Source organism: Ailuropoda melanoleuca, chromosome 3 (assembly GCF_002007445.2).
Source record: "Ailuropoda melanoleuca isolate Jingjing chromosome 3, ASM200744v2, whole genome shotgun sequence".
NCBI lineage: Eukaryota > Metazoa > Chordata > Mammalia > Carnivora > Ursidae > Ailuropoda > Ailuropoda melanoleuca.
In genome coordinates, this window is record NC_048220.1 from 109,455,706 (window position 1) to 109,483,114 (window position 27,409).

Here is a 27,409-nt window from a genome sequence, read left to right on the forward strand (position 1 = left end):
TTTATAATTTGTGAATATAAGTTTGTAATATAATTCTCAAAGGCCACTTAAAAAAACTTGTTTTATATAATAATTATTCTCCCTATTAGTGTTTACCAAGAAATAATAGCTACTGCTTTTTAAGCACTTCTTTGGGGTCTCTGGTACCATGCTAAAATACTTTATATGTACGATTTATTAATTCATTGATCCTCATAGCATCCCTAGGAGATCATTGTTAATATTACACTTGTTTTGGAGAGATTTCTAGGTTCCTGGAGAAAAGTATGTCTCACAGGTGGAAAGGGATAAGGGTAAGGGTAGGATATGAACACAGGGCTGCAGGATTCAATAGCTTGAATTCTTAAAACCACATCTTACCCCTAGGGACTCTTAAGTAACTTCAATTCTGTTTGCCCTTCTTAACACAATAATGCTCCAAGCTGCCCAAGGGCAGAAGGCGAAGGCCATCTCCTTTTTCTCCTAAATTCCCCTGAAGATTTTGACATGGACTCTATATGAAATATCTGTTGGAAAAGCACTGCTGACTACATCAAAGGAGGAAGAAAAATCACAGCTCCTTGAAAACTACATCATTTTCTTTCAGAAGAGATTATTTTTGAGAAGGAACATGTAGGGGATGGTGTCCTTTCACCTTTATTCCACTGAGAACAGACAAAAGTGGTTTTGGTTTTTGATGCTTCTTTCTGAATGCTCAAGAACCGATAATCAGTTTCGAAAACAACAAAGACTTTGCTAGGATAAGGCCCTGATAGACTTTTTTGAAAAACCTTTTTTGTGATGGAAAGGGGAATAGGGGAAAGAGTAAGATTGATGGCTATCTGTCCTTTATTCTGGAGAAAGCTGTGTGGATATAAATGTCGTCTGTGGGGAGGGAAGTGCGCTTCATGCTGTTAGAGATCAGTCTTTCTTTTTGCAGACCCTGAAGGCAGAGTGGGTTCCTTAAAACTGATATCCAAGTTCTATTAACAAGTGTTTTCATGAAGGAATATATACCACTTTCTGGGTACCAGTGAAAGTACAGAGTATTTCATCAATCTATTGTTTCAGGCACAGAGAGGCTGGAGGACAAGGGCCTCCTCCATGGGGCCTGCGTACGTCTGGGAGCTGAATCTGCACAGGGCACCCAAGGAATTGTGAAGTCAGTGATAAAGCCTTAGGGACTTGAAATAGTTAACGTGCTTTTCTATGTGGCAAAGTCATTCCACCACGGATCTGTTCATTCAAGAGAACTCAGCTCATTATTTCTTAGAAATGTAGTCAGCCAGGAAGAGAAGGACAAATAGTAATTTTGGAATACTCCATGACAAAATCTACATAGCTCTACATTTGCAAATTTTCTCCTTCACATCTCCACATGTACCATTGCTCCTTCTTATTTTTCAGGAAATAAAATGCAGAAGAAAATAATGTAGCAAATTAATCATGGAACCAGAATTGACATTCAGAATACTGGTGTTTTCAATCAACAGTTTAACTTCACCCCACTGTGCAGAACTCAATAAATGCTATTTAATTGTGTTACCAATTATCTAACATACTAGTAAAAGCTTGGGGAGATGATGTCAAATGCTCCTACTTTTCTAATAGAGAATGATGGAAAGGCCACATATGACTGTAATGACATCATTTTAATTAATTAGACCTATTAATTAGAACTCAGCAGATCATGTAATGACACAAAATCATGTTGTAATTCATTTTATCTAGTAGTTAAATTTCAATTTATATATATTGTATGCAAATATATCTTATATATTATATTAATATGTAAATATATACATACTATATATACATATATGTATTTATATATACATACATGTATAGACACATGTATAAAAATATTATTCAAAAATATAAATCAGATCATTTCATTTCTTTGCTAAAAATATCCCAGTGTCTTTTTATTATTTTTTTCTCAAGTATAATTAACACAGTGTTCTATTTCTTTAAGGCACACAATATAATTTAACAATTCTATACATTACTCAGTGCTGATCCCCATAAGTGTGCTCTCAGTCCTTTGTATCTATTCCACCCAACCCCTTGCCCACTTTGCCCACCTCCCCTTTAGCAGCTACCAGTTGGTTCTCTGTGTTTAAGAGTCTGTTTTTCTGTTTGTCTCTTGTTTTCTTTGTTCATTTGTTTTGTTACTTAAATTTCACATATAAGCAAAATCATATGATATTTGTCTTTCTCAGACTGATTTTTTCACTTAGCATTATATCTTCTGGGTCCATCCATGTTGTTGCAAATGGCAAGATTTCATTCTTTTTTTATGTCTGAGTAATATTCCACAGTAGTATTTATATATATATATACACATATATACATATAAATGTATATATAAATATAAATGTGTGTATACAGAAAAATGTGTATCTATATGTACATGTACATACATATATACATATACTACATATTCTTTATCCATTCATCTATTGATAGACACTTGGATTGCTTCCATATCTTGGCTATTGTAAATAATGTTGCAATAAACATTGGGGTACATGTATCTTTTCCAATATGTCTTTTTGTATTCTTTGGGTAAATATCAGTAGTGGCATTACTAGATCAATTGTAACTTTATTTTTAATTTTTTGAAGAATCTCCATACTGTTTTCCACAGTGGCTGCACAAAATTATATTCCCACAACAGTGCACAAAGGTTCCTTTTTCTCCACATCTTTGTCAACCCTTGTTGTTTCTTGTGTTTTTGATTTTAGCCATTCTGACAGGTGTGACATTGTGGTTTTGATTTGCATTTCCTTCATGATTAGTGATGTTGAGCATCTTTTCATGTGTTTGTTGGCCATCTGGATGTCATCTTTAGAGAAATGTCTGTTTATGTTTTCTGCCCATTTTTAATTGGATTTTTTTTTTATTTTTGGTGTGGAGTTTTATAAGTTCTTTGCATATTTTGGATATTAATCCCTTATTGGATATATTACTTACAGATATCTTCTCCTATTCAGTGGGCTGTCTTTTTTTTTTTTAAGATTTTATTTATTTATTTGACAGAGATAGAGACAGCCAGCGAGAGAGGGAACACAAAGGGGGAGTGGGAGAGGAAGAAGCACGCTCCCAGTGGAGGAGCCCTGATGTGGGGCTCGATCCCATAACGCAGGGATCACGCCCTGAGCCGAAGGCAGACGCTTAACCGCTGTGCCACCCAGGCACCCTGTCTTTTTGTTTTGTTGATGGTTTCTTTCACTATGCAGAAGCATTTTATTTTGGTGTAATCCCAATAGTTTAATTTTGCTTTTATTTCCTTTCCCAGAGGAGACATATCTGGAAAAATATTTCTATAGTGATGTCAAACAAATTGTTGCCTATGTTTTTATCTAGGAATTTTATTGTTTCAGGTCTCACATTTAGGTCTTTAATCCATTTTGGATTTATTTTTGTGTATGGTGTTAGAAAATGGTCCAGTTTCCTTCTTGTGCCTGTAGCTGTTCAGTTTTTCCAACACCATTCATTGAAGAGACTGTCTTTTTCCTATCGTGTGTTCTTGCCTCCTTTGTCATAAAAATATCCCAATGTCTTATGAGTACACTGAGAATAAAACCTAATTTTCTTACCATGATTTCGAAGGTCATTCATGATGTGACCTTGTGTATCTGGTGACTTCACTCTCACCACCCTTCTTCCTCACTATGTTCCAGCCACACTGGCTTTCCTTCTGTTCTTTGAACACAAGCAGTTCATTCTGCTTATGGCCTTAGCAGCTGCTTGACCCACTGCCTACAACACTTTCTTCCCAGTTCAGCATCTATGTCTTGGCATCTATTCATTATTTTGGTCTCTGCTCTCCTCATAGAGACTTCCCCTGACTCTCTATCAAGCAGCAACATTCTACTCCATCAATATATCACTATCACAGCCCTAATAACCTGAAATTATCTTATGTATCTGCCTTATTTTGTGTCTGTCTCTGCCTAGTAAGACCTAAACTCCTTGTGAGCTCAGATTTTATTTCTTTTATTTACTCTTATTTTCTCAGCACCTAGTATAGTTCACTTGTTGAATGAAATGAATTTTTAATTAATATATGCTCTTCAATGATAATTCAGAATATAATAGAGAAATTTAGGGGAAGAAAGATCACTCACAGTCATATTATTTTAATGCAAGTACAGTGAATTTGGATGTATTTCCTTCTAACATTTTTTCCTCTTACTTAAACCATAAACATGTATCATACTCTTTCTTAATGCTATGTCTACCTACCTATTTCAGAATCATTTTGACTCATTAATCTCCCATGAAACCTTGTGAAAAAGCAAAATATAGCTATTATTACCAATGTATAAATAAGGAGGTTAGATACCATTCTTGTTCAGTGTCAGATATTTGGTGGCTGAGCTCTGAGTCTGGGTCTGGCTCATTTTCTTAACCTTACTGTCCAGAACTTCCTTCGTAAATGGTCTGCTCATTTCCTAACAAAATATGTCATTTTCCATTGATGTTCCTTATTCCATTGATCCTAAATCTCTACTTTCCTACTAATTCAATCCTCCCCTCAAGACCATGCCTCTTTTTATAAACCTGGACAATCTCAGCTCACTATACTTATTTCTCTTCAAATATATATCTACAACTCACTATCTATGTCATCATTTCACACTTAGCCTATGATAGCTAATTAGCTTATGTAAATTTAATGTAAGTATTCTAATTCAATATCTATTCCTTCTTTACAGTCCCTACTGTGTGTAGAAATATGTTTCTACATCTGTTCTCATAACTTAACTGGATAGTATGGAAAATAACAACCATAATTGGTTCATTGTGATCCCTTCCCCCACAACCATGGCCATATGTCTGAACCCACTAATAAATGGATCATTCAAAACATATTTATCTAGCTCCTTTGTGCCAGGCATTTTCTAGTCCCTGGGTATATAGCAATGAACAAAACAGAGAAGATCCCTGTTGTCTTTGAGCTTCTTTCTGGTAATTTGAGTAAAAAACAAATAATTACATCATAATGGGATGAGTATTAAATTTCAGAGAACTACAAAGAACCCTAAACCAAAAGTTGAGAAGAAGGTAAATCTAAGTCTGAAGGCTTCACAGAAAAGGTGGCAATTTGGACCTTGGAGGATTATCTGAAATTCATGACATAAAGAAGAAGGCAAAGGTCATTCCAGGCACAAGGAACATCGTGCTCAGCAGTATAGAGATGTGAAAGAGTAGCTCTATTTTCAACTTTTTGTGGAACCTCTATTCTGTTTTCCAGAGTGGCTGCACCAGCTTGCATTCCCACCAACAGTTACCCTACGACCCAGCAATTGCACTACTGGGTATTTACCCCAAAGATACAAATGTAGTGATCCAAAGGGGCACCTGCACCCCAATGTTTATAGCAGCAATGTCCACAATAACCAAACTGTGGAAAAAGCCCAGATGTCCATCGACAGATGAATGGATAAAGAAGATGCAGTATATATATACAATGGAATATTATGCAGATATCAAAAAATGAAATCTTGCCTTTTGCAATGACATGGATGGAACCAGAGGGTATTATGCTAAGCAAAATAAGTCAATTGGAGAAAGACAATTATCATTATCATATGATCTCATTGATATGTGGAATATAAGGAAAAAACCCCCAGAAGATCATAGGGAAAGAGAGGAAAAATAAAACAAGATGAAACCAGAGAGGGAGACAAATCATAAGAGACTCTTATTCACAGGAAACAAACTGAGGGTTACCAGAGGGGAATGGAGTGGGAGGATGGGGTAATTGGGTAACGGACATTAAAGAGGGCACGTGATGTAATGAGCATTGGGTGTTTTGTAAGACTGATGAATCACAGGTCTGTACCTCTGAAACCAATAATACATTGTATGTTAATTAATTGAATTTAAATTTAAAAATTTTTTTTAAAAAAGATGTGATAGAGAAGAGAATGGGATAAAAAAACTGGCACAGAATGTCATAGATTGTTTCATTAATTTATACATTTCCAGTTCTATGTTAAATGCAGTGAGTTTCAAGGTGACTTGAGCTTTCCCCTGCCAGGGACATATCATTACCCAAAGTGTAAATCTTCCCTCCTTGTCCTTATGTGAATGCCTGTGAATGCAATAATAGTGCAGCAAACTCAAAGTACTTATCAAAGGTGACTTTGCTGTGCATTTGTTGACAATAATGAAGTCCAAGTATTCTAGTGAATCTCACTAAAATTTACTACAAATATAAGCACTGTATCCCCTGGAAGTCTAACTCATTTCCTTTATGTCCACAGCCCTCATTGATTATAACCTGGCTTGCTACTATTTTGATACCCATAGTCTAACAGGATAGATAAGCACACCTTGATTAATGCAGAATTCATTTTTCTTCCATTATTTAAATTTTTTTTTGAGAACCACCTGCCCTGAGAATTCCTGCTTATCTCTGAAATAAGTGTTTGGGGAGCCTTAATAATTTTAAGAATTAGTTTCAGCAAATATTAAATTCATTCTCCCATTTTATTCTGGAACCCAATTGTAAGTTACAAGATAATTCAAAAGATAACTATACGTTTGGGGATTAGATTAGTTAACCCAGTTTTGTTCTCAAAATGTAGTGAAGCTCAGATAGGAAAAAAAAATCTTTTGAAAACCAGAGCAGAAATGAATGTATGAAACAAAACAGATCATTCTATACTCAACAACAAAAGTTTGGCAGAGGTAGTTTATTGACTTCCAAAATATCACTGTGAGAGATTAATGACACATATTTGTAGTAAAAGATGGCAGAAGGAGGGTCTAATTTGTGTGGTCAATGCAAAATTTAAACATGTCTACATATGTTGAAGGGCTGCTGGGGCAGGCTTTTGAAGGAAGGGCTTCATTTGCAAAAAGGTCCAGGGAAATATTAGGGAAGAAATTCACGTTAAGAGAAGAAACTCAAGGCCAAAAGCAAGAGGTAGATTTGGGAAGAGTGTGGTGTTTTTAACTAGGGCGCTCAGATTGCACTCTGGCCCATTCCTGCAAATGTATGTTGACATTTTAAAGGGGAAATACCTCTGTTAACTAGTAAACAAAAACATAAGAACTCTCCCAGTGATAAAATAAGTCATGGAGATGTAATGTACAGCATGGTGAGTACAGTTAAAAACACTGTATTGTATATTTGACAGTTGCTGAGAGAGTAAATCTTAAAAGTTCAAGGAGGGCACATACTGCATGGCGCACTAGGTGTTATACGCAAGTAATCAATCATGGAACTTTACATCAAAAACTAGGGATGTACTGTATGGTGACTAACATAATATAATAAAAGAAATTATTTTAAAAAAATGGCCCTTAAGCATGTGAAATGATGTTTGACCTCACTCATAATAAAAAAAAGTGCAAATTAAAAAAAAAAGTTCTCGTCGTAAGAAAAAACTTTGTAATTATGTGTGGTGATGGATATTAACTAGACTTATTGTGGAGATCATTTCATAATATACACATATACAGAATCACTATGTTGCACACCAGAAAGTAATATAATATTATATGTCAGTTACATCTCAATAAAAAATAAAATCCAAATTAATCATTATATAGATAGAGATATATAAACTAGTCCTCCTCAGAAGCTACAGAGGATTGGCAGAAGCAGGGGCACAGGGCAGTGAGTCAGGCATTCCAGGGGCAGCAGGAAGGTCTAGCAGTCACCAAGACACAGGAGAACACTCTTAGGGGACAACAACAGTTCCCAGGAAAACTGTGCTTAAGAGTCCAGGAGAAACACTCTCATCTAAATCAGGGACAGGTGAGACTCCGGATGTGGTCTGTCCTGGGGCACAATTTCTCTCCATCTGTGGGTCTATGAACCTTGAAAACAAGTTGTCTACTTCTAAAATACAGTGGTGTGACAGGTATGTGACAGACATTTCTATTTCAAAGGGAGAAATTAGAAGGAAAGAAGGGTCACAGGTACCAAGAAAGTTTAATTTAGCAGGTCAAATTCCATTAGGTTTCAAGGCCTGAGAATAATCCTCTGATGCTCAAGGCTCTGTCCCCGGGGGGCCCACAATAGCTCTACTGGCCTTTGCATCTCTGTCCCCTTCAGTCCCAGGTGGCAGCATTTCTGCTGAAACAACATTCCTAAAAGCTTGTAGTTCTCCTGTGTACATCATGGGGATCTAGGACATTACACAATAGTGCTCTCCACAGACCTTTCCTGGATAACTCCATCTCTATCCCTGGCCTCTGCTGAGATGGTTCAGATGATCCATGGATCACATGCTTAATCTGTTCTGCAAAATTTTCCAACCACACCCTTGGCCTTTTCTTCAGAGCAACACTTTCTTAACAATGAGTCTCCTAATATTAGCTTTTATTTTTGTAATCTGGATAGGCTGAAAGTTTCTCATACCATAAAGTACTGTTCTGTTTTGTTGAAGAGTTTCTTTCTCAATTTATCTCTTTTGTCTTGCATTTTACTACATTCAGCAAGGAAAAAGCAGGTTGCACCTCCAACATTTTGCTGGGAAATCTCCTCAGCCAAACATCTACATTCATTGCTTGAAATCTCTGTTTTCCACACAACTACAGGACACAATTAGTCCAAATTTTCTGCCATGATATGACAAGGATTACCTTCCCTCCAGTTTCCAATAGCATGTTCCTCATTTCCTTCTTGAGAAATTCACCAGAAGCAGCTTCAACATTCCTATTTCTACCAACGGTCTCCACAGGCAATCTTCAAAGACCCTCTATCCAAATAAGGTAATATACACAGATTTTGGGGGCAAGGATGTAGACATATTGGGGGGGCACCATTCAACTTCATACAATGGGTATGCCAAGAATGTAAGATCCTGACTGTTGTTTACCTCAGCCATTTATCAGGATTGTGTTTACAGTAAGCAGCCTTGATGGATGAGGTAAGATCTCACTCCAAGACAAAGAATAGGCTTGCTGACTTCTTGCTGTAAAATAGCATGTTCCTGTCGTGTAATGCAACCTAGTGTGGGTGCAGGCGTCCATTTGGACCCCTTTACATAGTTCCCATGAGACTTCATGGAGAAGCAAAAGGGTTCCTGATGTAAACATAATCGTGTGCATGCTGCTTGTTGTGTGGTAATAAAGTCCTTTGTCTCTGACTCAGAAATCTCCTGTCATCTGTCAGCATCAATGAAACGGTAACAGTAATAGCTTGCACATAGGACACAATCAAATACTAGACCTGACAGAATGGAGAACAAACACTCCACAGTCAGGAAGTTGGAGGTTGAATGATGACGAAAATGGATACCTCCCAGGAGTTCAGAGAACTCTTGGGAGAGCATTGTATTTTCCTATAAGGGTGGAATAGGAATTTGAAGGAGTCTTATCTCAATTTTAAGAAGCAGAGAGACTCCGGTTAACATCTGGGTAATAATTTCCTGCCTCATGGTTTGTGTCTACCTTAAAAAAAAAATCAGTGTATGCATGTATCACTTATTTAACAACTACTCTGTGTTCATATTAGAGATATATGTGCATTACTTCCTGGCCAGAGATAAATCCGTTAATATATTATTAAGGCTACAGGGGTGTTATGGATGAATTGCATCCCCCCCCCCAATTCCTCTGCTGAAACCCTAAGTCCTAATGTGACTATATTTAAAGCTAGGGCCTTTAAGGAAGTAATTAAGGTTAAAAGAGGTCATAAGGGTAGGACCCTAATCTGATAGGACTGGTGTCCCTATAAGAAGAGGAAAATTCCCAGAGAGTTCTCTCCCCATGTGATCACTGAGGTATGACCATGTGAGGACACAAGACGGCAGGAGTCTACCACCAGAAAGAGAGGTCTCACCACAAGCCAAACCTGATGGCCTCTTGGTCTTGAACGACCAGTCTCCAGAATTGTGAGAAAATAAATTTCTGTTGTTGAAGCCACCCAGTTTGTGATATTTTGTTAATCATAGCCCCAGAAGACTAAAACAGGGAGAAATCAGTTTATATCAGAAAATTTCAATTTACTATTCTGAGTTTCAAAGATAATTCCGTCAATCCATATATATGTGCATATATAAATACAGGAGAGATATATACTAACTCCACTTATATCATCTAAAGTTCATATTTTGTGTGGAAAAAAAAATCTAAGTTTCTTCCTGACAAAGTAACTGCATCAAGTCTTGGACTACTGTGGCACGTAGTTGGGTGATTTTGAGGTCCTTTCACATCCTGCAGGCAATGAACATCTTCAAAATTCTCCTTAAACTCATTTATTGTGACTTAGTGCCTCCTGATAACTCAATAGATTCTCTTTTTTTCATAAAGATGCCATCTGGCAGACTCGCTGTCTCCTAGTGGCCAAGAGGACTGGGAATACCCACCCATCAATCCACTTCCTATTTGCACACTTTATTCCTAAATTCCTTCGTGTGAAAGGAGAAATTCTCTTTCTCTCTCTCACAGAATAACATTTTTGTGCATTTAGCAAGTCAATGCCTGCTGAGTAACTTACTCAGTAACAAGATATGCCTCATATATCCTGAGGCAATGTATGGAAACAACAGGCATAACTGAAGTGAATATTTCCTCTATTAAATCTCTATTCACAGGCCACTTCTCAATAAACTTTGGTTGTGGTCTTCCCCTGCCATTCAAGCCTGCATACACCCTTCTAACACCCTTGAAACTCCCCATTTGCATCTCTTGTTGTGGTATACTGCCTTGAAATGTCCCTGCACTGTTCTCCTGTGTGAGTTCTTCCTGGAGAGCTATGTCATCATTCCCTCCCCTACCTGTCTGATCTCACCTCCTGCCCTATCCCTGTAGCCCACTCAGCTGGACTCTGGCTCTTCCTTAAATACACTCTGACTGCCGGCCTTTTCCACTCTGTCCCTTGGCATGGAATATTCTTTTCCCAGAAAGTGTCACCTTCACTCTTGCTGTCCTTCTGTTTGCATCAAACATCAATCCATCAGAGCTGTCATTCCTCACTACCTGTGGTGGTCAGGGGGCTCCCAATGATCCCCATTTTCTCTTATTCATGCCTTTGTGTGATCCTCTCCCCTGTGACTTCAAACCGATAGAACTGAAGATTCAAAACATAGAATCAAAGTCTAGGATAGATAACTTCTGTGATTATATTACATAAGACTGTAACTTCTGTCTTGCTAGCAGATGCTCTCTCTCTTTGTCTTTCATGAAGCAAAGAGGTCCACAGGGCAAGGAACTCAGGGCAGCCTCCAGTGGGAACCAGAGACGAACGGAGACCTTCAGTTCCAACAGCCCTGCAGAAAATCAATTCTGCCAAGAATCAAAGTGAGCAGAAGTGGATCCTTCCTCAGCTGAGCATTCAGATGGCATCCCAGCCCTGGCCCACACTTTTGAGTGAAGTTTTAAGAGATACCCTGATACAGAGGACTCCAGTGAATCCAGGCGCAAATTCCTGACCCACAGAAATTATAAGATAATAAGTGTATATTATTTTAAGTCATTGCCTGTGTGGTAATTTATTATGTAATCATAGATAACTAACATAACCCCACGTAAAGTGATACCTGCCCTTTCCCACCCCCTGCCCAGCATTCTCTATCCCCCTTAATCTGCTGTGCTTTGAATAATGCATCACCACCTCACATGGTATACATCTATCTCTTTTATTTGTCTGCCTCCCTCATTAGAATCTGTACAGGGAGATCTAAGTTTTGTTGGAATTGAAACTTCTACAATTTGGGGCAGAGTGACTCTTTAAGGAAAAAAATTACAAAATGATGAAACAAAATTCAGGTATTAAATAATTAGGATGAGAAAAGCAATACTTGCAAATTATATATGAAACATCTGAAAAAACAAAATATATTTTACTGATTGCCTAACATACTTCTGTAATACCCCTTTCCTAGAGTTTTTGGCCTCTGTATCTTTTAATCATCTCTCCATTGGACAATTTATAAAATCATATTTTCTAAAAAGTATTCAATATTTTTTGGCATGGTAAGTTGAATCTTTTTTAAAAAAAGATTTATTTATTTATTTATTTATTTATTTATTTATTTATTAGAAGGGTGGGTGAGAAGGGGCGAAGGAGAGAGAGTCTTAAGCAGACTCCACACTGAGCACAGAGGCTGACTCAGGGCTCGATCCCACAACTCCAAGATCACGACCTGAGCCAAAACCAAGAGTAGGATGTTCAACCAACTGCACCACCCAGGTCCGCGGACAATGGTAAGTTGAATCTTAAAAAATGTTTATTATTTATAGTTAAGAGAAGTTCCCTTCATTCTTATAACTCCTATTTGTAATGTCATGTGAATATTTAGGACTGTTTTCCAATATCATACAACTATAATATTTTAAGTTCCCTCAAGTTTTCTTTACAGGGATTAATCCAGAAAATCTTTGAATTGGTGACATTTCTTAACCAGTTTGCTGTTGACATCTTTGTTGAAATATGCTAGGGCACAAAAGAGACAGTGACCTCAACTTTCACATGTCAGGCTGTGTGAACACTTGGGAAGGGCCTGCAGAGTGAGGGTCCTTGAAACATAAGCTTCTCTTGTTTTACGGTAAATCTGTCTTTGTCCTTAAGAGTAAGGGAATCTGCCTATTTTATTTACTGCTGTATTCCCCGGTATTCAGAAGAGTGCCCAGCCCATGGTGTGCATCAATAATAATCAACTGAACTGACAAACTGCTGATTGTTTCACCTTGCTATCGAACAATAACATATAATGGGAGACCAATATCTAACAATAACATACAATGGGAAGTGAATAAAGACCCGCTTAGTTAATAAATATGAGTTCTGGACTGGTTCAAAGGAAGATGCTTGAATGCAGGCTACTGAGAAGCTACACAGATAGATGAATGAAAGGTAGATTAGTAAATATGTATACATACAGACATATACACATATGTACAGACAAATATACAGACAGATTTTATTTTCTATTTAGAATTTTAGAGAACATTTAACTTTGCCTTTTTACCCTAGCTATAGGTGAAACCTAAAAAGCAGATGAACTATTTTGGGGGGTGATGGGGTAGCAGAAGTTGCCAGTGCTAGAAGTATAAGGATTTTTTTTTAACTGAAAAATCCACATACTGGGCAAGACCAACAGTATCTCATAGTGCCTAAGAGCTTAGGGTTTGACTAGCTCTGTGACCTTGGGCAAGTTCTTCATCCTAAATAAGCCACCACTTTTTCACCTGTGAAATAGATATAACACACAAATCTACCTCATCGTGATCAGACAATGCATTTAAAACTCCCAACCCACTGCCTAGCAAATGATGAGCGCTTAGTAAAGACAGCTGATTTTGTTTGTTTTGTTTTGTTCACTATTAGTATCATTATACGTTACCAAGGACAGCACAATTTTTGTGAAGTTTACAAAGTCATACCAATTTGTGATCCCATCTTCACCTCTACCATGAAAAGCAAATTCTAAATGAATTTCCATTTAAGTTCCCGAGAACTCGTGTATAACGGGTAGGAGGACGACACATTGCTGCATTTTGCTGAGGCATACCCAAAGTATACCACGAAAGCCAAGAAAACAGTATCAGTTGGTGGATCCTTCAGGAAGTTGCACAATCAGGAAATGGGGTTGCTCAGATCCTGACTTTAAACTTTGAAAACAGACTTCAAACACTAAAGTGTAGCTAATCATTACTTAGAATATTTATGACAATGACAAGGGGTCAGAGGTCACATTCGATCATTTGAACACATACGCAGCCACAGGAATTCATTTTCAATAGCATTGTCTTCATGCTAAAAGGACAAAAATGCAGACATAATGTAGAAGGCCCTCTCCTGCCCCTAAAAAAACACAAAGCAAGTAAACTTGGAAATTATAGACCCTCTAGAAGTGACCATATATCATATACAGATTTAAGCTCTATGATGGCTAGCTTACAGCTATAGTGCTTTAAAAAAAAAAAAAAGGTAGTGCAAAATCCAAAAGCATAAGATGACATTTACAACTGCTTTTAGACTATAGTGGCAAAACATTTTCCTGCTTTCATTAAGAAAAATACAATTTTTCTTTAAAAGACTGTTTTCAGTGTTAAATTTAAATTCAGTAAGGATCTAGGTGCTACCCTTTTGCTCCACAGGTGATGTTAGAAATGAAAAGCAGAGCTCTTGAGGGGCTGCCTTGACTCCTCCAATTCCCCCAGGGTCTGACACAGCTGCCATAGGATAGGACTACATAAAGGTTCCTCAAACAGATTTCTTCAATAAATGAATGATAATAAAAATAGATGAATACCAAGTATACGGATTTTTTAAAAATAGCCTCATATATGCTTTTCCTGTTTGCAAGATACTTTGCTGTTCATAAACCCTTTGATCCTCCCATTGACCCAGAAAGGTAGGGAATAGGGAATTCGCCTGTGATGTGTAAAGTCACAGGGAAAAATGGCATTCAGTTTACTCTTCAGGGCTGGAGTTCTTCCCACGAGGCCATGAACATTAAATGTGCCTAAGACTGGCACACTTCGTTGTATTGCCTTCACTTTATTGAGTTTTATGTTGCATTTTTTACCAATTGAAGGACTGTGGCAACCCTGTGTCTTGCAGGTGTATTGCTCACATTTTTCCAACACCATTTGCTCACTTCATGTCTCTGTGTCATATTTTGGTAATTCTTGCAGTATTTCAAACTTTTCCATTATTATTATATTTGTTACGGTGATCTGTGATCAGTGATTACGACTTGCTGAAAGCTTAGATGATGATGAGCACTTTTTAGCAATAAAGTATTTTTAATTAAGGCATATACTTTTGGGGGACATAATGCTGTCACACGCTTACGAGCCGACAGTATAATCTAAACATAACTTTTGTATACACTGGAAACCAAAAAAGTGCTTAACTCACTTTATTGCAATATTTGCTTTATTGTGGTGGTCTAGAACTGAAGCCCCATTATCTCCAAGGTACATCTGTACATGTTTGTTTAGTGTAGTGGCTCTCAGCTGGGAGAATTTTGTTCCTCGGGGGCATTTTGTAATATCTGGACATATTTTTGGTTGTCACACTTGGGGGGTGGTGGCTACTAGCATCTAGTGGGTGAAGGCCAGTGATGTCATTCAACATCCTACAGCGCCCTGCAGGAATGATCTGGCCCCGACGTCAATAATGCCCATGTTGAGCAACCCTGATGTAAACAATGAATGGTCTTGTAAGCACTATTATGTTGATTAAGTTACCGTGGTGGTTTTAAAATCTGTCTGGGAATTACTTGACACTCTCCCCATCAAGAGAATAAGTCTCCTCCCTCAGAATCTAGGTGAGACTTTATGATCGTTTTGATGAATAGAGACAGTTGCATGACTTCTGAAACTATGTTAGAAAAGGCCATGCAGTTTCTGCCAGTTGGGGGGGAGAGGGAACACACATCTTTGGATCCCTGAGTCATCCTGCAGGAAGTCAGGCTATCGGAGGGTGCCGTGATGGCAAGGCCACTTGATGGGGCCACACAAAGAGAGAGCTGCCCACCTTCTGACAGTTACCACATGAGAAACCTCAAGCCAGAACTGCCCAGCCAAGCTATTCCCAAAGTCCTACTCAAGAAACCATGAGAGATAGCAAATGATAGTTGTCATTTTAAGCCGCTAAGTTTTCGGGTGAGGTCTTACATGGCAATAGCTAACCAGAACAAGCTCCCAATTCGATTACTTGAAGTCACGTGCTCTCTTGAATGTTCTCTCTCTCCCCCTAAACGGGGTCCGACCCGTGGAAGAATGGAAACCTTAACTAGAGGACTGCCATTCTCCAAGTGAAATGGATTATAATCGGCCTATGGGAAATCGGTCACCAAGAGGGGTTTGTCAAAGATTTTCAGAAGAAATTCTGAAGAGCATTTTGAAATGATGGACAGCACCCTGCAGGTGGGAGTCTTGGCTTCAGTCATTTCAAAAACTGATTATTATAAAACTGAGGCATTTACTAGATGACCTTTTGCTGTTTTTCTAGGCCTCAATTCTAGAGTATCCTAATCACATATTTTTCAAAAGATAGGCATTTTAAAATTGTAACTAAAAAGTGCATTCTAATGAATGTAAAGAAGGAGGATTAAAATAAATATGAAGCATCACTTCACATCCACCAAACTACAAAATGTTAAAAAAAAAAACCTACAAAAGGGAAATTAAAACCTAACATTGGTGAAATTTGTAAATTCACACATTATTGAGGCCTACACCGCTCAATACACAACAAAAGCTAAAAAATACACATCATCTTTGACCCAGTAATGCCTCCTCTGGAAACCGTCCAAAGGGAAAAAGGAAAGAAAAAGCTTCTGGCACAATGATATTTATAGCCACTTTATCTACAGTAGGGGAAAAAGCCCACAGGAAACAACCTACATATCCAACAATGAAACAATAGTTTGCCACGATACGGCAGGATGCCTTAATGCAAAACTGTAAACATGAGGCCCGATAGAAACGTATGTACAAAAGATATCAAGTGAAAAAAACTATATTTTTTTTACCATTTTCATATATATGGTAAATATATCTATAAAAAGTTACTTTCGCACTGATAAATATCAAAAAAGAGAACTACCAATACTTTTTCTGTCAAGATTAACTATTTTAGAATGTATCATTTTTCTGTAAGGATAGTAAAACATTCTACTTTTATGTTCTCAAACTATTTTAGTATTTCAAGGGACATATGTACCTCACAGTTATCTGAATGTTAGTTTTATGTTTATTTATATTTTTATTTTTTAAAAATGTTATTTATTTATCTGTCAGAGAGAGAGAGAGAGAGCGAGCGCATAGGCAGGGGGAGCAGTGGGCAGAGGAAAAAGTAGGCTTCTCATTGAGGAAGGAGCCTGACGTGGGACTCGATCCCCCGACCCTGGGATCATGACCTGAGCCGAAGGTGACTGAGCCACTCAGATTTCTCTAGTTTTAGGTTTATTGTTTAAAATTTTTTTACCAATCGTTTTTTTGAGCACTTACTATATGCCAGGTCTTGAGGACACTGTGAAAAATAGGATTGAAGGTGATTTTAAAGAACGTATTCAGTGGGAGAGAGGGTCCAGCTGAAGCTAAATTATGGGTGCTGCTTCATGAGAACAGAATAGGGAAATATTTGGGACAGTGCGTTGGGGACAAAAGGATGTCTGCACCGTCCTCATGGTTTGATTCGAACTGTTACTTGTCAAGAGAGCTAGCCTAGTTGGACATTTCAAGGCAAAGAAACATTTTAAAAGCAAACGAAATCTGCCAAAGAAGTGAAGAAAAAAAAGGTTGATGAAAGAAATATTTTAGCCAATTCAGATAAATCTGCACAGAGAGACTTTTTTGCATCTTCTAACTGGAGAGAACTAGGGTTTTCAGCTTGGCCTTCATTCAGAAAGTGTGCCTTTCCTCCGTGTTACAGGAGCTGTCACACATGTCTCAAACTGTCATCACTCACTCAACAAAATTCAAGTGGGCCCGAGTGAAAAGGACATGGGCCCTGTCTTCTCAGAGTTTGCAGTCAATGGGGGTTAGAGCTGAGTAAATGGATTTTTGAAATAGAAAGTGACAAGTGCTATGAACGTGCAGAGAGCACACCCAAACTGGATTGGGGTTGGGAAGGTTTCCTGGGGTGCATGAGCCTCAATGATATTGACACATAAATGATGTGCAGAAGATGGGTTGGGGGATATAGAGTATTTCAGAAAGAGAGAACACGGACAAAGGTAAGAGACCATGGGACTGTACTCTTAAAAAGAGTTAAGGTCATATCTCACTTAGAGCATAACAAAAAAGTAATGATAAAATGATGTCCAATAATTTCAGGGCAAAAATTAAATACTGTGATAATAAAGGGGTTCCTTAATTATTATGTGCTGTGGTCTGAATGCTTGTGTCCCCCTTCCCCACCCCAACTTCATATGTTGAAATCCTAACCCGCAAAGATGATGGTGTTAGGGAGTGGGGCCTTTGAGAGGGGCTTAGGCTTCACCCTCATGAATGGAATTGGTGCCTCATTAAAGAGGCTGCAGAGACTCCAGCCCCTTCCACCAGCTACGAACCAGGAGGAGGCCTCTTGCCAGAACATGAACATGCTGGTGCCTTGATCTTGGACTTCCAGCCTCTAGAATCACGAGCAATAAATCTCTGTTGTTCACGAGCCACCCAGGCTGTGGTGTTTTGTTACAGCAATCCAAATGGACTAAGACACTATGACATTTACATAAATTATCTATTTAATCATCTTTCGATTTTTCAATAGGCTTTTTTATTTAAGCTATTATATTTTTATGCTGAAAAAGTAAATAAGGATCACATATAAGTATCCCAATTTCCAAGGCTAAGTTATTTTTTTTCCCCTCAACAATGTTAATAAGTACATAGAAAAACTAAGTCAATTGTTCTGAAAAATCTATTTATATACTAGCATTTGGAATATGGCTTTGGAAAGGTTATAAAATCCAAAAGATGCAGTGTCCATATTCTAACAAGCAGCCGGGAAGCTATTTGGTTAAGGACCTGAAGGTAACTGGTAAACAATTTGGAACAGAGTTATCTGACTGAGCCAACCAGAAGCCAGCTTGCATTCAGTCTGCATTTCTACACCGTATCCATGGGAATGAGATCAGGCGTGCACAAAGACAAACAAAGGCCACCTTCAAATGAATGAGAGGGAGTGACAACTGCCAATGTTCAAGGCAACCACGGGCACAAGAGCTTTGCTCACGCTTTTCAAAACACAATGAAATAATCTCTTACGCTGACAATACAGTGTCCATCACCCCTTTATTTCCATGGCTCTGTTTAAACATTAACCTCATTTTTATACAGAGAGCCTTTCAATGATCAGGAGTTATGTATGGCTTCTGTAGTAAAAACTGTCTCTAGTTACTTTAAACTACTAAAAGGAAGATGTGCAGTTACTCTTTCCGAACATCGAATAATAATGCGGGAATCTTCACCCACAAAAGTGCACAGTTGCCGTGACAGACAACTCTTTCAAAGGAAGAACAATATATTTGAAAACTATTAACAGACCCAATATCCCGTGGACCTGAAAACATAGCAAAATATGCAGTTCAAGTTTATACTGGTTAGTAAATGTAATTTATATGTACAAGAGTCAGCAGGCACAGACTGGAAAAAATACTTGAATATAAGCACTTTGAACTAATTATAACTTTAACAAAATTAAAAATCGACATTATTTTCTTTTCTAATTTGTATGATTAAATGAAAATGTTTTAAAACACTTTGAAAACACCACTGAGTTATACAGAAGAAAAGGCTCTAATATTTTCCTAACAGAACCTTCCAAAGCCAATTCCAATTCTCTGTGTTATATGGGACTATGATTTCTGAAAAGATGACTCTGAGGATCTTTATTATGCTGGATAGAAATAAAAAACTAAAAGCTTAACTGGAGAAGCTTACCTATAACTCTAAAAAAACTTCCTTGTTTCTTACGAAATCTAAGGCACAGATATTAATTCTTTGAATAGAATTTGAGTACTGTTATGTATTATGCACCCTAAAAACCATTCAAAGCCTATTAATTACAGCTATTTTAGCATGGTAAGTCTGTTCTGAAACAGACATATATACAAGGGCTCCCTCGTCCACCCAAGCAGCCACACTGGGGGCGGGGGGTGCCTATTCCCACGGCTCACCTGTCTCCCTCTGCCCTCAAAGTCATCGACTTCATCTCTTTCTCACCAGTTCATGTCTTCTCCATGTCAGACCCCAGAACCCACTCTGCCTTCCTTCATACGGTCATCTGTGGCTTCGAAGCTGTTGCCAGAGTGGCTGCTGTTGCGGCCCTACGAATCTGCACCCCCACTTTCTCATGGACTTCAGCGCTCCTCCTGTCCAGCAGTCTCTCCCCCATTAGGCGCCCCTGCCACACACAGATGCCTCAGTGCAGTTCTCAATAATCACAAGTAGACCATGCAATAACATAAGTAACAGAGGTAAAAAAAATCTCATCACCATCATTTTTATGCAAGTCTCTCCCATCCTGTCCATCAGCCACTCCCCCTCTCCTCTTTTGCCTAACTTCCCGATGCTGCCTGCGTTTCCTCACAGTGCACTGACTCCTAAGCCCACTCCACTCTGGCTTCCGCTTTGGCCCCATGGAGACGGCCCTCGTCAAGGCTGACTGACATGTTTGACGTCTGTGAAGATGCTGATCCCACTGACCAACCCTTCCCACTCAAAATATTTGTGGAGTCCTCTTTCTGCTTACCGCTCCCACTGCTCCTCTCTCCCTGGTGTCTCCTCTTCCTCACCTGACTCTCTCAGGTAATCTCTGGTGTTGTGGCCAAAGCCGTCTTCTGGTCTCTGCCTGACTCGTCAACGCCACGTCCTCGGTTGTTCTCTCTCATGCTTTTAATACTGCTGTATAGAGAACTACCTACTAGATGTGTGCACCTGGATCTCTCAAACAACCTTTCAAGGTGAACTGATTATCTTTTTCAACTAAGTTGCCTTTTTTCCTTGCCTCCCCTTCTCTCAGCCAGTAGCAGCTTGCTGAGTTGTCTACAGCCAAAACCTAGGCTCCAGTCTTGTCTTCTCCGTCACTTGCTGCCGCCATAGTAAATCCTTCACCAAATCCTGTCCATTCTCCCTAACTACTTTTCAAATCTATCCCCCGTGAGTGTTCTCTACTGCTACTGAGTTTTAGCACCATCACCCTCCAACTGTGGACTAAACTAAAACCAAGACCAGAATGAGTTTTTCCCAAGTGCTTGTGGTGCCTTCAGTCCGGCCTCCATTCAATCCACTATCCTCCTTGCCTCCAGGGTGATCTACCCAAGAAGCCAATCTGATCATGTCACTCCCGTGCTTAAGGCCTTTCAAATTCTTCCCATTGTGCTCGAAAATCCACAGTTTACAAGGCCATTTAGGGTCAGGTGCCTACTAAACGTCAGCTTTCACCCTCTGTGAATACCTTGAACAGTGTGTTCTGGACATAAAGATCTTCTCCTTTCCTATTCAAGCATCTAAAACATCTGATCCAGGAACTAGGATACTGGGGCCCCATTCCTGGTTATGTTACTCTCCATCTTATGTCATTATCACTGATGGCCATTTTAAAGGGGGAGAACTGGACTCTGAGCTCTGAGGTCCTTCACAGTTTTGTAAATTGATCTGAATTGTAAAGATTCTTTCCTGTCTCCATGAAGACTTGCCAGGACGCTTGATACTTAAATGCATCACAGTGACATTTCTCCATTTTCTGAACTCAACATTAAGTTCTGTACCACCCATTTAGCAATTAATTATATGTAACCAAATGATATAGAAACTTATGTTACATATCTCTGTTATAGACAACAGAACAATATGACAAAAACAACCAAGTTTTAAATTACATGCACATTTTTTTAGGCACAAAGAGATGGCTCTAAATTTCAATAATTCAGAAACTCAAAGACAATTTCAAGGGCCTGCTTTCTGTCTTTCCACTGGGCCAGTGTCCTGGCTTTACCCTCAACCTAGCCGACACCATGGCTGTAAGATGGCTGCAGCTGTCTCAAGCTTCACCGTTAGACCTGGCAGTATGTTTCTTAACCAGTGTCACTCTAAAGAATGAAAAATTCTTTCCCCAAAGTCTCCAAGCGTATCTCCCTTCATGTCTCATTGCAATCACATGCCCATGTCCAAATCAGGCACTGGAGAGAAGTGCAATCCCTTCAAGGTCCCCCGCTCTCCTAGCTGCACAGAGGAAGAGGCACTCTCGTAACTGCATTTCAGTCAGAAAGGAGGATGGCAGGGTCTGAAAGTGCTTAGGTACCTTCCAGGGGCTGAGACAATGGACTTCCCTCATGTTTGGACTTGTTTCCAAATAGACTGTAAACTCCCTGGACGATGTTTCAAGTTTCCTATGGCTGGGCCTAGCCCATTGCCTTCCATGAAACAGTTACTGCATAAACATATGTTCAAATACCAGTTTTATGGAATTCACCACAGCCACATGAACAAGCACCTATCAATCATCTGACGGGGCATCATAGGAATCACGTTCACACACAGAAGCTCTTGTTGTTTCAGGATTCGTGGTATTAAGATTCTTCTCTTTAGAGAGACATTCTTCTGTGTATTCAGGTAAATCATTAGTCACCATAACAAATGAAAAAAAACAACAACCCACAAAAACCCTCCTATCTTTGACTTGCCAATTAGAGTGACAGCCTCCTGTGGTTTTTTCTCTTTTATGCTGTCTTGAATCTTTCAGTAACATCCCAAGCTAAGCAAGGCTGATAGTCCAGACCAAAACTTTTGACTTAAGTGGGAACATTCACATGACATTGGGATGATATTTTTGGTCCCCAATATTTTCCCCATTCATCCTGAAATACTTTATTTTTGACATACTGACTTGAATCTGTGTCTTTATTTTGCTGAATGTCTCAAATTCCATCATTAGAAGCTCATCTCTTTACATTAACAGGCTTCTCCCTTTTAATAGGCCCATGGCCATTAGCACATTAAGACAGGAACAGTCATCACCCACTTTAGAGGGAATTCATTTGAACTGACGCATTCACTGTCTCTTGGTGTTAAAACCTACTTGTCTTGGTGGTCATCTCACAACAAGGTGGTACAGGCAATACTGGAATTTTAATCTGTTAGGAAAGATGAGATATAGCCCTAATATTTAAGCAATTACCTTCAAATCTGGCTATATGTCAGAAACATATGAATAATTATTCTTAAATACTGATCCTGAGCCTGAGTGCATGAATTTAAATCAAACAGAGGCTCATGAACCAGGACTTAAGGGAGGAAAGCATAGTTGTAGTTGGGCAGGTGTAGTTGGAGACCCATGGTTTGGGGAATCACTTTATAAGACAGTGGTTTACAGCTGTGGAGGTGCTGAGGATAAGAGGGTGGAGGCAGTTTAGGGTCGGTCCCAGAAATGAGAGATGACCTCAAACTTCCCTTTTAGTCATAAAAGAAAAACTTCCCTACTTTATAATTTTGCTTGGCATTGTCTTGGGACAATGGTGAGTTGCAAAGGAATAAGAAAAAAAGGGAAAAAGCATCAGGGCAGTGAAGGCAAGGCGAATATTCTGGAAAATAACACTAACTATGGTCTGATCCAGTGCAGTCAGAATGCAGAAGGGTGTGTGTAGGTGTGTCTATACAGCTTCGGGGCGTGTGTATCATGTCCGTGCCTGTGTGCAGTATGTGTACTTGCCTCGATGTGTGCGCATGGGGAGCATAGCAGAGAAAAGCCTGAATAGGCAGGCCAGCCTACAACCAGATGGAGAGGACTTTTTAAGCCAGGCCAAGAAATCTGGACTTTACCTGACATGAGATGGGGAGCCACCAAATGTTTGAAGGAAGGCGTTGATTGGATACAAATAAGTGTTTAGAAAGATAACCCTGGTGACCACGAGAAGAATAGATCAGAGGGATAAAGAGATAAAAACAGGAAAACTAGTTTACAGTTGTCCAGACACAAAGAAAGAAGGGGCCTGAACTGGGTGGTGGCAGAAGTTGCATAAGATGGGGAGAATGGACAGAACCTGGAGATGGGCTGTAAAGTTGAATCAAGGGAGAAGATTCATTGTTTTGGTGTTTGCATGCAAATGCTGCTGCCCAGTAAACAACAGTAGATGATACAGGAGAGAATTCTGGAGGCAGATGTTGAGTTCAGTTGAGGACGCATTGAGTCCATGCTAATTTGACATTGGGTGGAGATGGTAGCCAATGGAAATACTGATGGGAACAAGAAGAGGAGTCTGGCCAGGGGTCCTGACTTGAGTGGGGAACTGGCCCAGAAAGAACTGGGAGAATGAAGACAAGGATCCAGGGTGGAACTCTAAACACCAAGAACTGGGCTAAACAGACGAGCCTGTGAAAGAGAGTGGGGAGGAGCTGCTGGGGAAAACAGAAGAAAAATAGGGAGAATAGAAGACAGAGGTGGAAGGTGTTTCAGGAGGACAGAGCTGCCAAATTACATATTAAAAGAAGGGTTTACTTATTCTGAGAGAAATTAGAATACTTATAGCTTGAGGGGCATTAGGGAGAGGATTGGGAGGTATTTGGTAAAGAGGGGGTGACTCTGGGGTGGGGTGACTCTGGGGCAGGGTGCCAGAGATAGGGAGAAAAGACGGGGATTATCTGTGTAAGTGTCACTGTGAACTTTAAAATTACATTTTCTTTCTTCTATGGACTTATTATTTAGATTATGAATGATCTAGGCCCTTTATGGCCTTTCCCTTCCATCCTTCATCTGCCAGTTACCATTTCAATGACTTCAAGCACTTAAACCAAGGAGTGATCCATGCAAGGTGATAAATAGGAAACTGACCGCTGAGCACTGCTTTTTCTTAAATACCCATGAGAAAGTTTACAGAAAGTAGATTTGACTCTAAGTGTTAAAATGAGATTTGAGGGTTTTAAGTTTCTACAGTGGTTGGCATGTATGCTGGAGACAATGTAAGATGTATAAATATATATACAAACACGTATGCTTTTTACATTCTCATTTTTGGTATATATTTATATTACACATGTACTTATATACATTTTGGTATATATTTATATATATGTACATGTATATATTTTATAAACACCTATATATGTATGTATAAAGTAATGACGAATACTCAAAAATTGTACATACCTAAGGTAATGCCATAAAACTTCAGCTATCGCTGATCTAGAGATTTAATTATTCATGTTAATCTGGGATAGTCATGGCATCAAAAAATGATGTTGCTTCCCTAGGAACCTGGATTGATATCACAAATGACCAAGCTTGATTATGATCATCCTGAATTAAGAGAAAACTTGTTTCTTGAGTATGCAAATAACTGGAACAGAAGGAACAAATATAAAAAAATCATTTGTACGGATGTCATTTCAAATCACCTCCGCTTGCTTGCACTGATTTGTCCTAATTAACTACCTCCAGGTTAAAAGTCTCTATACCTGACTTCATGCCTTGCAGCAACACATTCCACTAAAGTATTTCTCACTGCTCTCTAAAAAAACAAGCCTCAACACTTGGAAGATAAGAAAATGATGTTAGGTTTCCATAGCTTCTGTTAATAATGGGTAATTAACGAGAGATGAAAAGCTTGGATTCAAATGTCTATTAGTTCTTGGGAAGGTTGTGGTGTTCCAGGGACCGATTTTCAATGTGAATTCAACTTTATTTGAAACCCCTAGATTAGGGTTGATGGTCTCTCAAAACACTCTTTGGGTACCAGCACAGAACATCCACGAAGCACCAGAGAAAGGGTTGGACAGAAAACCTAATGATGCCTAGTTTCTGCTGGGGGTGGGGATGGTGGTACGATTTCTGTGTTATCTCTTACAGGGAGAAAATGCTACAGAGTTATCTGGATTAAGGTTTCTTCCAATAAATGCCTCAGAGGAGGATAAAAAAATTTTTATATGTATTAGGAAATATTTATATTCTTTGTAAAGACACTTGAAAATCAGAGACCATTTTTTTGTTTTGATAGCTGTTTAAACTTACAAAATACAAATGTGATTCCCCCCATTCCTCCCAGTAAACTAAAGTGCTTACAGTAAGCACATACTAGGCTCTGGAAAAAGTCTGGAGAAGGTAGACTTGAAGGATCAGGGTCACACAACTTGGTGCAAAAGGCGATGGGTGGGCCTCGCTCTCACCGCCCTGCAGCTGGAGCTGCCGCTTTAGTTAATTCTCTTATTGGCAGCAGCTAAGATCAAGAAAGTAAAAAGAACTTTTCCTGGCCTAAGTTTATATTAAGTTGAACAAAAACGTTACAACAATTAGAGGAAGGCAGAAGGGAAGGAAGAATTCCCCTCTGCCAAGTATTTAAGAGACGCTAGGTTTTCTGTGTCCTCTAAGGTTAGAAACATCCTTGCTGCAGCCTGAAGAAATGGGAACGTAATTCACACCCTCGGGTTGAAAAACAAGCATTTCTTGCTCCCAGGCTCCTGCAAAGCCACCGGGTATCGCACTGAGGTGGTGCATGCTGCCTCCCAGAACCGGATTCCCGGGACCCAAAGAGCCTTGTGGTGCTGGTCCCGGGCGCCACCTGCTCTCTAAAAAGTGCTTCAGGGCTTTCCATCTTCAGGACACCCCTTAGTCTCCACTCCCTCTGTTCATGTGTGTGTGCGCACGTGTGTCTAAAACCAAAGCGCGCAGTGAGCTGACTTTGAAGGGTGCTTCACAAACAGGGTGAGACATGCCTTATGGGGACACCAGGCGGGGGAGAAAGAAAGAATGGGGAGTCTCTCTCTATCCGGCTCCGGATGGCTGGGAGCCTGGGTCCACGTGGAATCCGAGCAGATAGGCTGCTGCCTGCCCCCTCATCCCGCAAAAGTCCTCCCTCCTGCCCCCGGGACCCGCGCAGGTCTCTCCCTCAGTTGATGGAGAGCGAGCTCCTCGCTTACCTTGACTGAGCACTAACACCAGCCTCAGTGGCGCGCCCCCTGCCCGTCCTGGCCGCATTCTGAGCCTGCCGGGGAACGGTAGCTGCTCTCGGTTTGTAGAAGGACTCCAGGACGCGGACTCCAGAAGCTGTCCCGAGGGCTTCTCTCACTCGCCGGGGTGAGGGCAGGGAAAAGTTGCCTGGCAGCTCCTGGGACGCCAAGGCCCGCCCCGCCCCGCCCCGGCCCGCCCCTCGGCCACGGCAAACACCGGATCTACCCCGCCCCACCGAGCCCAGTACCCGCGGCCCCGCGGGCACCTGCGCTCTGCCACACCCTCGGAAACCGCACCTTAACTCCCCCGCGCGGTCCCCGCCCGGGCCCCAGGAATCCCGGAGGCCGCGGGACTGGGGTCCGCGCGCTAGGCCCTTACCCTGCCCTGCCCCGGACCGGCCCGGCACATCCGACGGGCGGGAGCCGGCCCGTCACTACTCCGCCCCTGACGGCCAGCCGCCCGCTCACAGGAGACCCCGGTCCCCCGGAGAACTTTGGCCCTTCTGCAGCACTTTGTGGCTCCGGGCTCCAGGCAGAGGTGGAGGGCAAGGGGGGTGGGGCGCAAGCAAGCCCAAAGCCAGGCTTTTACGGGTGGCGCGGTGCGTGGCTCTCTCTGCTTTTCTCAAGTGGGTGGAGGAACGGACAAAAATAAGTGCAGAATGACCAGGTTAAAACCAACTCCACAGGAAAGAAGATCTGCTCACAAGTTATGATTATCCGAGGTATACTTAAGCAAGACCTGTTGTTGCAAGAGCACCGTGTGTGTGTGTGTGTGTGTGTGTGTGTGTGTGTGTGTGTGTGTGTGAGATAAATCCTCATTCATTCCTTTCCTCCAAGATAATAAGCAGCTGATTTGATTACTAAGTTTAAGCGATTTACTTCAAGACACAAGAGGAGTGAGAACCCATATATGAACTTGTGACTCTTCCTCTTTGTATTACACCATGACTATTTTATTCCATTATTTTAGTCTCAGATCTGGAAAAAGGACATTCTGTAACCATATCTGAGATTTTTACTTACAAACCTAAGAAATAGGATATTCACTTTTCTTTAA

General features: G+C 40.1%; 1 protein-coding gene across 1 annotated transcript in view; it reads right to left on the reverse strand.

The window, feature by feature from the left end:
* Positions 1-26,538, reverse strand: part of ITGA2 (integrin subunit alpha 2) — a 109,097-nt gene extending 82,559 nt beyond the window's left edge. The window contains exon 1 of the mRNA XM_011227850.3: positions 26,323-26,538. Within this exon, the coding sequence (XP_011226152.2) occupies positions 26,323-26,380 (58 nt within the window). The 5' untranslated portion in view covers positions 26,381-26,538. The remainder of the gene's footprint in view (positions 1-26,322) is intronic.
* Between the last annotated feature and the right edge of the window lie 871 nt (positions 26,539-27,409).